Below are 13,731 nucleotides of genomic sequence, written 5' to 3' on the forward strand. Positions count from 1 at the left end.
TACAATTGCAGGGAACAGTGAGACGAAATGCAGAGAGCAAAGTAGATTCAAGCTTGTTCAACATTCCAGTCGGTCAGTTAAGCTGCTGGCACAAGTAGTGAGAGCGCTGGGGGAGAGGAAGCAGGACCTAGTGTGGTAGAGACATATGCAGGTGACCAAGCAGCACATTTCCAAACAGTGCCAACTGTACTGTTCTGTACCGAATGTTTTATCCTTTTTTATTTTGTCTTACTCTTCCCATTTGGGTGGATGGAGGGGAAGGTGGGTTAGTGGATCTGGAATATATTATATGCAATTCATTATAAATATTATAAATAATATAAATAAATATAAATATTATATTGAAGGTAACACTTAGTTGTTTGTCACATGTAGTAGACCATTTTTGTCCCGGCAGGTAATGTGGGCCCTTTCCGCCGGCCACCACCATAAGTATTTTTTTTCAGATCTGTAGGAAACAATTGTGTGTGCGCATGCATGTGTGTATTCCTCTTACCGTGGCGGCGAGCCTGGGCCCGTGCAGCTGCGCTAAGAGGATGGCATCGTTGACCTTCCCCTCCACCCCGAGCAGGGCGAGCTCTAGGCTGTGCTGTCCGGCCACGGCATGGGTCAGGTCCTCCAGCAGTGCCACATGGCGACGCCAGGGCAGGTTGAGCTCGGTGAGACTGGCCAGGCAGCCGCGCAGCACGTTCAGGCAGTACCCCGGGCACGGCTTGATGAGCGTGAGGCCACGGCAGTGGGAGCAGTACTGCATACGAGCGAGCGCGCGCGAGCAGTCACGCGTCAGCACGGCGGCGTCCGTGGCGTTCATCAGCTCCATGCCCAGACCCAGCGCCTGCGTCAGAGCCCGCCCCGCCCGTAGCGCGGCTCCGAGCTCGCGTGCCAGCGCCTGCGGCTGCTCGCCGAACGGGTTCATGTCCTGCCGCGTCATGCGCAGGCAGTCCAGCCGCTCGCCAGTGAGGCTCGCTGCCACGCCGGGGTTCACCAGGCGCCCGTACACCAGCGGGAAGAGGTCGTCGAAGAACCGGTGCACAGAGGCCTCCACTGAGGCGTTGCCCCCGCGCACGTAAAGCGAGAGCTGGGAGAAGAGCTGCGTGATCAGCGGGCTGGCATCCAGGGACAGGCTGGAGTAGGAGCTCTCAAACAGGGAGCTGATGTGGGTCATGGAGAATGTCATCAGGGACTGGAACGTGTCTGAGGGGGAGAGAGTTTAACAGTCTTTTAATAAACCTTTAATACTTTCTCACATGGTCACACTAATAAAACACATACAACATTAAAGTTCCACGCACACAAAGCTTACAACCGCACATATACTGTATGCAAGTTCCCCCTGACACTTTTAAAAACCATCTGCCCATCATCACCAATTTCACACCATCCCCTTAAAACCTCTGCAGAAACAGGTCAATTCATAATATCCTGTCTCTTTGAAGGAGGGAGAGAAGACAGAGAGATGGACAAAGAGAGAGAGAGCAAAACAGAGAAAATAAGAGACATGGAGGAAAGAAGGCAAGAGAGAGACAGGGAGGAAGGAGAGGGAGAGAGAGACAGGGGGGAAAGAGGGGGAGAGGGAGACAGGGAGGAGAGAGGGAGAGAGAGAGGGAGAGATTAGTGTTGTTGATGAAGGAAGAAAGGAGAAGAATGCAGAGGAGCATCTGTGGCATGTTTGCTTAGACAGACTGTGAGGTCACAGAGGTAGAGAAACATCAGAATGTTCAGTATGCTTCTACAAACACACAGGCGCAGCGGCACAATCACACTCGCATTAACATTAGCCCACAAGATCCTCCACACACACACAAATCTTAGACAACTGTTCTAGAAAGGTCTGATAAACAAGGGAAAGCTCAGAGAGTAAACAACAACAAAATGGTTGGAGACACGAAGAGTAAATATTTGGTGCCACACATCTCTTTTTCCCACACATTGTGTGCGTGTGTTTATAGTTGTCCCTGTGTAGTGTGTATGTGTAAGTCTGTGTGTTTGTGTGTGTGTGTGTGTGTGTGTGTGTGTGTGTGTGTGTGTGTGTGTGTGTGTGTGTGTGTGTGTGTGTGTGTGGGTGTGTGTGTGTGTGTGTGTGTGTGTGTGTGTGTGTGTGTGTGTGTGTGTGTGTGTGTGGGTGTGTGTGTGTGTGCGCAAGCGCAAGCGCATGTGCTGCGATGGACTGTATCCACCACTCTCAACACTACCAGGCCTGACCAGGTTTCACTAACAGCAGAGACCACCTGATCTCATTCATCATCTCTTCACTTTTCCATATTACTTTCCATTACTGTCACCTATTCCCTCTCTCTCTCTCTCTCTATCACATCGCATAAACACACAGACTCTCTCTCTTTCTCTCTCTTTCTCCCTCTCTCTTTCTATTCTAAACACACACACACCCTATAATCCCTCAAGCACATTCACATTCACATGCACATACCCAGATATTCACACAAACCCCAGCATCCTTCATGGAGATGTTCAGAGATGATAAAGCCTTCCTGGTTGGGAGCTGAATGTAGACAAACTAAATGAGCCGTCCCTCTGCCATTCAGCGCCCGCATCAGCACCTCTACAGAGATATGAGCCAGAGAGTATTCTGGGTCAAAGGGCAGCTCCACAATCCTATGAGATATGACTGGAAGTCAATCACTGCCAGCACCACCTGTGTGTGTGTGTGTGTGTGTGTGTGTGTGTGTGTGTGTGTGTGTGTGTGTGTGTGTGTGTGTGTGTAGGTTTATGCCAGTGTAGCTATTCAGACAAACCCCCAACAACCTCGAGATGGATGATCAGCACCTTTATAGAGGAGACGAGAGCTGGGGGGCATTCTGGGTTAAAGGCCAAGTCTGCGGTCATATGAGATACGTCAGGACGTCAGTCACTCCCAGGGCTGCCTATGGCGGGAGGCGCACGTGGAATGCCCTCTAAGCTCTTTTAAAGCGCCCTTTATGCCCACACTCAGGGCCCTCGCCATACCCTACGACAAAAATAGAGAGAACTTTATCTGAGCTGTCTGGCACACAACATACCTCTATCAACCAACCATCCACTCACCCCTTCCCTTTTCCTCCTCCTCCATGTAGCCCCCTCTCCCACTCCTCCCATTCTCTCGCTCCTCTCTGCATGTTCTTCTCCTTTTCTCTCATTCCTCTTCTGCACGCAAACTCACAAATCACCCCCCAGAAGTGAGGCGCTTCTCTCGTGGTGGCCTGCCCGCTCTCTCCCTCCACAGTCATCAGCGGACGACTTCCCATAGATCACCGCATGTGGGAGAGCACCCCATTGGCTAGCCACAGGAGCCATGGAGGATTAGACGCTATGCTACGCTAACCATGGTGATGCATAAGCATGCACTCACAGACACAGACAACTTCCCAAACTACTGGGATAAAAAAAGAGCAGTGATGAGCACTCCCTCCTGCCAGGTCCCAGCTTCTTGAGAGCCTTGTGGGTGAGTGTGTGAGGAGGTGACTCACATCGGCCCCCCAGAAGCCTTCTCCTAAGCAGAATCTGATATGAGATATGAGATGGAGCCTTACAAAACAAGGCTGTCCCCCTCTCCTTCTCTATCACGAAGACAGGCACGTATAAAAAAGAAATATGGTAATATATAAGTTATCCTATAGCCCATAGGCTATACACACACAGATAGGACTTTTACCTATATATATATATATATATAGGGTGTTATCAAGTCCACTCAATACAAAGGACACTTTCTGTCACAGGACACTTTAAACTTCAACTTCAACTCAAACTCTAATTAGCCATATAATATTCATGATACTGACAGAACACAAACACACACACACACTGATAGACACTCACACACACACACACTGATAGACACTCACACACACACACACACACACACACACACTGATAGACACTCACACGCATACACACTGATACACACTCACACACACACACACACTGACTGTCCCTGTGGGGCCCCTGACACATGCCAGGGCACGTTTGCAGGAGGCTCTGTGGTCAGTTGAGTGACAGTGAGGGGACACGATGGCTCTGGCTGTCCGTGGACAGACGGACGGATAGACAAACAGGACGGGACCAGGACGGGAAGGGATGGGGACAGGATGGGTCAGCGACTCTCCCTGCGTTCTGATGTCAGCCCCAAAGCACGCTAGCAGATGGAGGAGCAGCAGCAACTGCAGCGAAACTGAGACAGGGGGGAGAGCATGCCAACGCAACACACACGATTATATACACACACACACACACATACTGCACAGACACAACACACACACCAGATAAACTCACTTATATGTATCCCCAACGCACACACAGATCCTCTATTGCACACAAAAACACACACATTTACACACACGCACACACACACACACACACACACACACACACACACACACATACAAACACTGTAAAAAGCACTGTGATACTCTCACGTATCGTTGCATCCAGTATAAATATACACATACCAGAAACTCAACTATGTAATTTGTTCAACTGTCAAGGACTAAGCTACTCTACAATAAATAAACATTCCCATACAGATTTAAAATCTGAGATTTATAAATGCATGTATACATAACACATTTAACAAAAACGGCAAGTCCAGAAACAGGAATATGACAAGGGAATATGATGTCATACGAACACTGATATCACACATAGCCAACGCATAGACACATAGCCAACATGTGTACACAAACAGAAATGAAATCCGTTAAATACAGAACGATGGGGAACGTTCAAACATAAGCGTGAATTCAACATAAAAAAAAAATAAACATTTCTACCATTCACATCATTGATCAAGCACAATCATACACACATGTTAGCCCGACTAGTATTCAGTGTGTGTGTGTGTGTGTGTGTGTGTGTGTGTGTGCTGCAGGAGGACCCTGTCTCCTCCCTGCACAAAGGGCTCAAAAACAACAGCAGCCGTGCTCTCTCCCACACAACAGCTGCACAAACTAGCGCTGCTCTGCCCCCCTCTGCCCCGCACTGCTGGAGAACCACACCAAGGGATCGCAGCGCTTCCCAATAAAAGAGGGCTAATTTGTAATGCTCATGAGCGCGTATTCACCCGCTCCTGAAATCACACAGCCAGAGAGACCCCCGGGAGCACAGCCGTCTGGGCTCTTCCTCATTTACTGCTCAGGGAGAGAGAGAGAGAGAGTGAGAGAGAGAGAGAGAGATTTATGGTATTTACCCCTGGAGACGTGTTTGAGAGACACAATGCTAAGAGAGACACATTTTTGCAAAAGCATAAAATGTTATTGTCATGCCAATAAAGCATTTTTTTAAGTTTGAGTGAGAGAGAGGAGGTGACGTGGAGACAGTTGACATGAACAGGGGAACAGAGGTTAACATTCAGAAGAGAAGGTCAATCATACACTGCTGTTCAAGTACTCTAAACTGTAACCAAACAATATATGTAAATTTGAGAGGAAAAGTGATGAAGCATACAGTGTGAATTTAGGAAAAGAGAGAGAGAGAGAGAGAGAGAAGGAGAGGCAGAGTGAGGGAAAGGAGAGAAGGAAAGAAGAGTGGAGCGGGTGCCAGCTCCTGTGCGATGGCGTTCCAGCGTTCGGGGCTGAGCACCGGTGCCAGCATGTAAAGGCAAGACTGCTTGGAGCGAGAGCCGAAAAACCACAGTGCACTTTGGACCGCAGAATGTGCCAGGGTTACGTTACAGCTTTTAGGAGGCTGCCTCATGCCACGGGGCCTCAGTAAAACTGCCAAAAGCAGCCCGGGGCCCGCCGGGCACCGCGTGCAACATTGCTCCCAGGCACGCAACTGCCCACAGCAGCAAGCAGAGAGAAATAGCGACAGAGAGCGAGAGAGAGAGAGAATGAAAGAAAGAGAGAGAGAGAGAGAAAGGGGTAGTGAGAGAGAGAGTGAAATAGCTGAAGGAAAGAGTGAGTGAAAGACAGTAAGAGACAAATAAAGACAGAGAGAAAGAAAGAATGAAGGAAAGAGAGAGAGGTAGAGATAGAGAGAGTAGAATAGCTGAAGGAAAGAGTGAGTGAATGAAATACAAGTAAAAATTACGTGTACAGACAGAGGTGGGATCATTAGGTGTAGCTGGACGACCATCTTTGGGATGGGTATAAACTGCGAGTAATGGTTTCGCCACATCAAATGGCCAGTGCGTGTACACAGTTTTCATTGCTATAGTAACATCTGGCATCTGCCAGCAAGCGAGCGTGGCAAGCGAGGTGAGCGAGCACTAGGGCAACAGTGAGCGAGGTGAGCTAGCACTAGGGCAACAGTGAGCCTTATTTCCCCCTCGTGTCACACAATGCTCATCTTTCCATGGCGAGCTGTTCTGTTCCGGAGTTTTCCATCCCATGAACTTTTTGTCAGGGCTGAGTGGTTTTGAAGAAAGGCCTCTGACAAAGCCCAGGTTTCATTCTTAAGCCGTTCCTTTTACGCGCTTAGCTCTGAAACTAGCCATAAATCAGAGGACACATCCGCATGAAATCAATCCCGGCCTCTGCAAGAAACACACTATTGAATGGGCCATGACAGAGCGGAGAAGAGAGGTGGAGAGCTTCTTCACTAAAAAAAACCCTGCGGTATTCTGACACATCCTGGCTCACCCCTGTGACCTGAGCCTTGAGCCTCACAAGACAGGACATGCAAGCCACCTGCAGATTTACCAATTCCCCAATGTACACTCACACTTACACCCCATAGGAATAACATCTGGCCTTTTCCACACTTATATTACATAGTTCATATATGAGAAGGGATTTCAGTCCTTGGACTCTGCCTTGAGACAATGTCTATTGTTACTGACATTATATAAACTAATGCAATTGAATTGAATCTAATTGAAATTGCAATGCAATGGTAAGTAACTATTGGTGTGGGGGCTTGACATTGAGTCCACCTGAGGAGCCGTCCAATTTAATTCTGTAAAGGTCGACTCTGGTCTCCAGCTGAGGTGGTAATGTAGAGGTCCTGACCATGTGGAGATGGAGAGGTGATGATGGGGTAAGAACAGGCTCTCCAAGGACGAAAGAGGGTGATGGGTTCCCAGAAGCCCCGGAGTGCTGGGGGTCGGGTTACATGAGACGTGTCTGACCGAGAGGCGGTTTGATTAGCTTGAGACCCGGGAGTTCGGAAATTATGGCAAGACACTCTGTGTTAAAGGTACAGTACTTGATTAAAAAAGTGACTCGGACCGAACAATACACTGTTTGAGTCAATCAACAACATTGCTTCGGGAGCCCTGAAGGGAGTGCTTTTGAGTGGATATTTTACCAGAATAGTTTTTAGTTGGAAATTCAGTTAAAGTCGTATAACAGACAGAGAATAAGACGTCTGAAGGTTTGAGAGTGATACTGTGTGGCCCCTGATCACTGCTTGCTTTAACCACAATTATCTGCAGAAGCTTTTTTGTGGAGGTAGTTGAATTAATAGAAGCAGTCTTTCATGGCATAAACACAATATAAATCAGTTTAAGAGGCTGGTAGCAGCATGAGGGAAAGGGGCACACAAGTCTTAGATTTACGACCTTGTAATGGGACGTTACACTGCCTCTTAAGATAGCCCTGAGTGGGGTTTTCATAAATTTCTAATCAACTAAATCACCATGGCTATTTCCGATCTTGGAGGCCCCCGCTAAACTAACGACTTAATGGCACTTCAGCTTGACGCAAAAACAAATAGTTATGGAGGCCGCACCGCTATCCTGACCACAAAAATGGCAGACCCACCCCACCCCTCACCCAAATTCGCTCTGACGCTGCTCATATCCAAGCCACTTCCCAGCAGGCGGCAGGCGGCAGGCACTGGACCGTATCGGGCCATTTCAGAGCGCCTGTTTTTTCCAGCCCCAACCACCGCAGCATGGGTGCCATGTCGCCCCCGGGCAACAGACACGTGGCTCCAGGCTGAGGTGGCGACCCCGGTAAGGTGGGTGGGTGAGAGGATGTGGGTAAGCAGAGCAGAGCGCCCCTCCAAAGATAAAGAAAGAAAGCAAGAAAGAAAAGAAAAAATGCATAGAACCACAGAAAACTACGAGTGGGCCAGCCGCGCCACTGAAGAGGGTGATGCAGGAATGCCGTTGGACCGGGCCAGTTGTGGGCTGCAGCAGTGGCAGTAGCAGCAGTGGTGGCAGTTCATCACCGCAGGCACCCTGTTGACCCTGGCGCTCATGAGGCCCCCATGCAGGCTGGAGTGAGGGTGAGCAGACAGCGCTCCGCCAGGAGGCTGGCCGACCTGCCCACCAGCAACCCCAATAAGCATTTTAATCCCAGGCACCGGCTAGTGTTTCAGACAGGTCACGCAACAGCTACGGGACAGAGCGCACACATGCGCCAGGATTAAATATCCTGTTTTAATTAGGAAATATACAGTCAGTCAGTCACATGCTGTCCTGGTCAAAGCCTTCAGTGAGGACGAATCATTTTCAGTTTTTATGAGAATGACAAAAATTATTTGTTGACTACAATGTCAATGTCAGTGTGTGTGTGTGTGTGCGTGTGTGTGTGTGTGTGTGTGTGTGTGTGTGTGTGTGTGTGTGTGTGTTCAAGGGGGTTGGAAAAACTGTGCAGTGAGAAACAAGAAACATTTGCTTCTGTCCCCTCTCACCTCTTGCTGCATTCCCCTCAATCCTCCCGTTTCCAAATCACCCCCCCAATCAGAGCTCGGAGGGTCCCCCGTGGTGCTCCTGTCAGGGGGTCAACAGGTGGGAGGTGGGGGTGCAGTGTAAGGGGGAATGTTCTCTCCACCTCTCCATCCATCAGCAGGACTGTAATTAACATGGCAGCCCCCGTTATATCAAAACGCTCCAACATAAACAATTCCACAGATGCCGTGTGGGGGTGGAGGGTGGGGGGGGAACGATACATCGGGGCGACTGTGTTTCACTGGGAGAGTGTGAGGGGTTGGGAGGATGGGGGGTCAGTCAATGTTTCGGGAAGCAGTCTGGGAGACTGGGGGTGCTGCTGTTGGGAAGGACAAGGAAGTATTGGGGGGTGGGGGTGGGGGGGCCGTGTTTGTTCCGAAAGTGACATTCCAGCGCAGAGCAGCAGCGGCAGACTCCTGCTGCGGGACAACAGCGCAAGGTCACAACAGACCTCGTTATTCACTCGCCCTATTAGACGCCGGCAGCAGCAGCAGCACAAGGAGAATGAATGGGAGGATGGAGGGATACTGGAAAAACTGTGGAGGACGCTGAACACTGAAGAAAAACAAATCACTATGGAAGGGTTGTGGAAAAGCAAAAAGGCCCCACTTCCCCAAAGGCTGCTGCGGTCTGGACAGCTGGACCGCTGGATAGTCTGACTCACTCAGATATAGATGCTGTCCATAAAGATGTATGGCTGGGGACAAAAAAAAATTGGATCCGCGAGGACCACATTGGACCAACTTTTTAAACTAGGACAGACAATCTACTGGAGGAGAGAGGGGAGAGCCTGCCAGGATGAAAGCGAACTAAAAATAGCAACTTTTCATCTCAAGAGTGCAGGTGTGCAGGGTGTGCAGGAGAGGATATTGAGCCGGAGAGGTGAGAAGGCCAACTGAGAGAACCGAACGGGACAGCAGACTGATAATGAGAGAGAGGAACCCTTTGTTCTGTCAAACCCTTGTTTGATGAGCGCCGCGGCCGCCATGCTGTGTGAGACGGCTTGATGAGTCTGAGTGAACTTTACGGAACCAAACTTCAGCACTGTAATCACAGCCACAGAGTTCCCCTGCCACTATGGGGGCTGAAATAAATGGAAATGAATGGAGGCCAGGCTAATAACTATGTAACCAAGACATATATGAACACAGAGTATGGACTGGCAGACATACAAAATCGTGATTTCATGTTGGAAGTCCATCAAACCACCAAAAAGGGGGACCGATGAAAATATCAGAAAAAATGAAGTGATGAAAATAAAAAATAAGAAAAAAAGTTGGGGATTTCCATATCATTCTCAAGTGTGGCGGAACGACTCTGACCAAAGCATGTAGATGCATTAAGCAGGCAGGGGGGACTTATTACTGGCACCAGGGTTGGGCTAGGCATGCTATAGGGCCTGTGGAGAGAGGGAATAAGTGACACTGTGTGTGTGTGTGTGTGTGTGTGTGTGTGTGTGTGTGTGTGTGTGTGTGTGTGTGTGTGTGTGTGTGTGTGTGTGTGTGTGTGTGTGTGTGAGAGAGAGAGAGACAGAGAGAGAGAGAGTTGGATGTTGAGGTTGCATGTCTGCATGTGTGTATATGTGTGGCTTGAGCATGTATATTGTGTGTGTGTGCTTGTGTGTGTATATCTGTGAGAGAGAGAGAGAGTTGGATGTTGCGGTTGCATGTCTGCGTTTGTGTACACTACCGTTCAAAAGTTTGGGGTCACTTAGAAATGTCCTTATTTTTCAAAGAAAAGCACTGTTTTTTTCAATGAAGATAACATTAAATGAATCAGAAATACACTCTATACATTGTTAATGTGGTAAATGACTATTCTAGGTGGAAAGGTCTGGTTTTTAATTAAATATCTACATAGGTGTATAGAGGCCCATTTCCAGCAACTATCACTCCAGTGTTCTAATGGTACATTGTGTTTGCTAATCGCCTTAGAAGACTACTGGATGATTAGAAAACCCTTGAAAACCCTTGTGCAATTATGTTAGCACAGCTGAAAACTGTTTTGCTGGTGAGAGAAGCTATACAACTGGCCTTCCTTTGAGCTAGTTGAGTATCTGGAGCATCACATTTGTGGGTTCGATTATACTCTCAAAATGGCCAGAAAAAGAGAACTTTCATGTGAAACTCGCCAGTCTATTCTTGTTCTTAGAAATGAAGGCTATTCCATGCGAAAAATGGCGAAGAAACTGAAAATTTCCTACAACGGTGTGTACTACTCCCTTCAGAGAACAGCACAAACAGGCTCTAACAGAGTAGAAAGAGAAGTGGGAGGCCCTGGTGCACAACTCAGCAAGAAGACAAGTATATTAGAGTCTCTAGTTTGAGAAATAGACGCCTCACAGGTCCTCAACTGGCAGCTTCTTTAAATGGTACCCGCAAAACGCCAGTGTCAACGTCTACAGTGAAGAGGCGACTCTGGGATGCTGGCCTGATGAGTGGCAAAGAAAAAGCCATATCTGAGACTGGCCAATAAAAAGAAAAGATTGATATGGGCAAAATAACACAGACATTGGACAGAGGAAGATTGGAAAAAAGTGTTATGGACAGACAAATCAAAGTTTGAGGTGTTTGGATCACACAGAAGAACATTTGTGAGACGCAGAATAGGTGAAAAGATGCTGGAAGAGTGCCTGATGCCATCTGTCAAGCATGGTGGAGGTAATGTGATGGTCTGGGGCTGCTTTGGTGCTGGTGAAGTGGGAGATTTGTACAAGATAAAAGGGATTTTAAATAAGGAAGGCTATCACTCCATTTTGCAACACCATGCCATATCCGGTGTACAGCGCTTGATTGGAGCCAATTTCCTCCTACAACAGGACAATGACCCAAAGCACACCTCCAAATTATGCAAGAACTATTTAGGGAAGAAGCAGGCAGCTGGTATGCTGTCTGTAATAGAGTGGCCAGCGCAGTCACCAGATCTCAACCTCATTGAGCTGTTGTGGGAGCAGCTTGACCGTATGGTACGCAAGAAGTGCCCATCAAGCCAATCTAACTTGTGGGAGGTGCTTCAGGAAGCGTGGGGTGAAATTTCAACAGGTTACCTCAACAAATTAACAGCTAGAATGCCAAAGGTCTGCAATGCTGTAATTGCTGCGAATGGAGCATTCTTTGACGAAAGCAAAGTTTGAAGAACAAAATTAATATTTCAAATAGAAATCATTATTTCTAACCTTGTCAATGTCTTGACTATATTTTCTATTCATTTTGCAACTCATTTGATAAATAAAAGTGTGATTTTTCATGGAAAACACAAAATTATCTGGGTGACCCCAAACTTTTGAACGGTAGTATATGTGTGTGGCTTGAGCATGTATATTGTGTGTGTGTGTGCTTGTGTGTTTATATCTAAGATATAGAGTGTGTGTGTGTGTGTGTCTGAGATAGTGTGTGTGTGTGTGTGTGTATGTCTGAGTGTGTGCATGTGTGTGTGTGTGTGTGCGTCTGTGTCTGTGTGTGTGTGTATGTGTGTGTGTGTCTGTGTGTGTGTGTGGGTTTGTGTGCGTGCATGTGTGTGTGTGTGTGTGTGACTTAGCTAGATGGTGGGGATGAGTGTGTGCAGCTGAGACGGCTCTGAGGTAATGGGCTGAGTAATGATCGTCCGCGCCGGCTGCCATTGGCCGCTGGCCTCCCAGTGACGCTCCCTCAGCCGCTCAGCACGGCGCAGCCCAGAGCATGTGAACGCCACGGCAACAGCACCCCCGAGACAACACCACGCCCTCGCACCTTCAGCTGCTCCACTATCTCAACTGACGTCTACCGGCCTACGCACTTCCACTGATCATTCGCTCTCTCTCTCTTCTCTTTCCCGCTCTTTTTCTGTCTCTCTCGCTCTCATTTGCTTTTGTCCTGCCTTTCTCCATCTCTCTCTCTCTCTCTCTCTCTCTCACTCTCTCTCCATCTCTCTCTCTCTCTCTCTCTCTCACTTGCTTTACTCTTTTCCCCTCTCTTTCTCGCTGTCTCCAATCTAATCTAGTCCCTATCTAAAATCTCCTGTTCTCTCCATCTCTCTATTTTAGATTCTGTGAGATTCTTCCTCCCTCTCCCTTCTCTTTATCTCTCACTTTTCACGTCCCCTTTTAGACTAAACTCCCTCTCAAAAATCGGTGTGTCCCGACAGCCCGCGGTCGTACTACACTCACATAACTTGCGACTTTCATCCATCCTTAACACGCCATACTTCTATACTTCACACTTTAAATTCTCACTTTGCTTTTCACATCTTACATTTTCCTTTCTCCACCCTATTCCTCAAGTTCCCCTGTGTCATTAACTCGCTTGCTATCTTTCTCCTACTCTTTTCAAACGCGCAATGGGAGTTAATTGGAGAGTGATGGTGACTAGCATGGTTTCCAGCGCACTGGAGCAGTGTTGCTCTAGAAATCATCTGCTGTGTCAGGGGAGTGAGACCGGCAGTTGGCTTTGTCTGACTCGCTCAGCAAACCTTCTAAAGACAGTCCAGACTCTTCATAGTGTTTTAATGAACGGAGATTAATTGTACAGAGGCTTTAAGCATTGAATAAAGCCAGTAAGTGCCAGTTCCAGCAACACCCACTCCAGCTGGTCAGCAGAGAGAGAGAGAGAGAGAGAGAGAGAGAGAGAGAGAGAGAGAGAGAGTCTATTGTGCTCAACTGGGCATGTCCTGTAACACCTTTGGCACCCCTAAATGGAGGGGCAGCTGCAAAGCCTAACTCTAATGAACCCCACCCTTCTCTACCCCTCCCCTATCCCACTCCACCCCACCCCACAGTCGCACCACGGAATCCTGAAATCCACAGTCGCTCTTCCATCCCTCGGCCGCGTGACTCGTCCGCCCTGGCTCCCGGCCCGAGCGAGGGAGCACTGGCGGCGGCCTCCAGTCAAAGCAGAGGAAGAGACATGGCCCGTCCAATTAGTACGCAGATAAATTCTCCTCCAGCAGTCCGTCCAGCAGGGCCTGACCCAACTTGACCCAGCTCGCTCTGGCCAGGGCTGTTCTGTCCTGGAGAGGTTCCTGGGGGTGGGCGGTGGGGGTGGAGGAGAGGACTTGGGTGGGGGGTAGAAAGGGCGGGACTGGTGTTCTATTCGCTCAAAGTTCCATTTGCTTCCCCTGGCGGAGTCACGCGCTCACTTGCTCAC

At 48.5% G+C, this 13,731-nt stretch overlaps 1 protein-coding gene across 2 annotated transcripts in view; it reads right to left on the bottom strand.

Moving 5' to 3' along the window:
• gpc5c (glypican 5c) overlaps window positions 1-13,731 on the bottom strand; it is a 139,643-nt gene that overhangs the window by 111,324 nt on the left and 14,588 nt on the right. For both annotated transcript variants that reach the window (XM_031559789.2, XM_012835301.3), the window contains exon 3: window positions 497-1,194. In XM_031559789.2, the coding sequence (XP_031415649.1) occupies window positions 497-1,194 (698 nt within the window). The remainder of the gene's footprint in view (window positions 1-496; window positions 1,195-13,731) is intronic.

The sequence above is a fragment of the Clupea harengus genome, chromosome 22, assembly GCF_900700415.2.
Source record: "Clupea harengus chromosome 22, Ch_v2.0.2, whole genome shotgun sequence".
In the NCBI taxonomy this organism is placed as follows: domain Eukaryota; kingdom Metazoa; phylum Chordata; class Actinopteri; order Clupeiformes; family Clupeidae; genus Clupea; species Clupea harengus.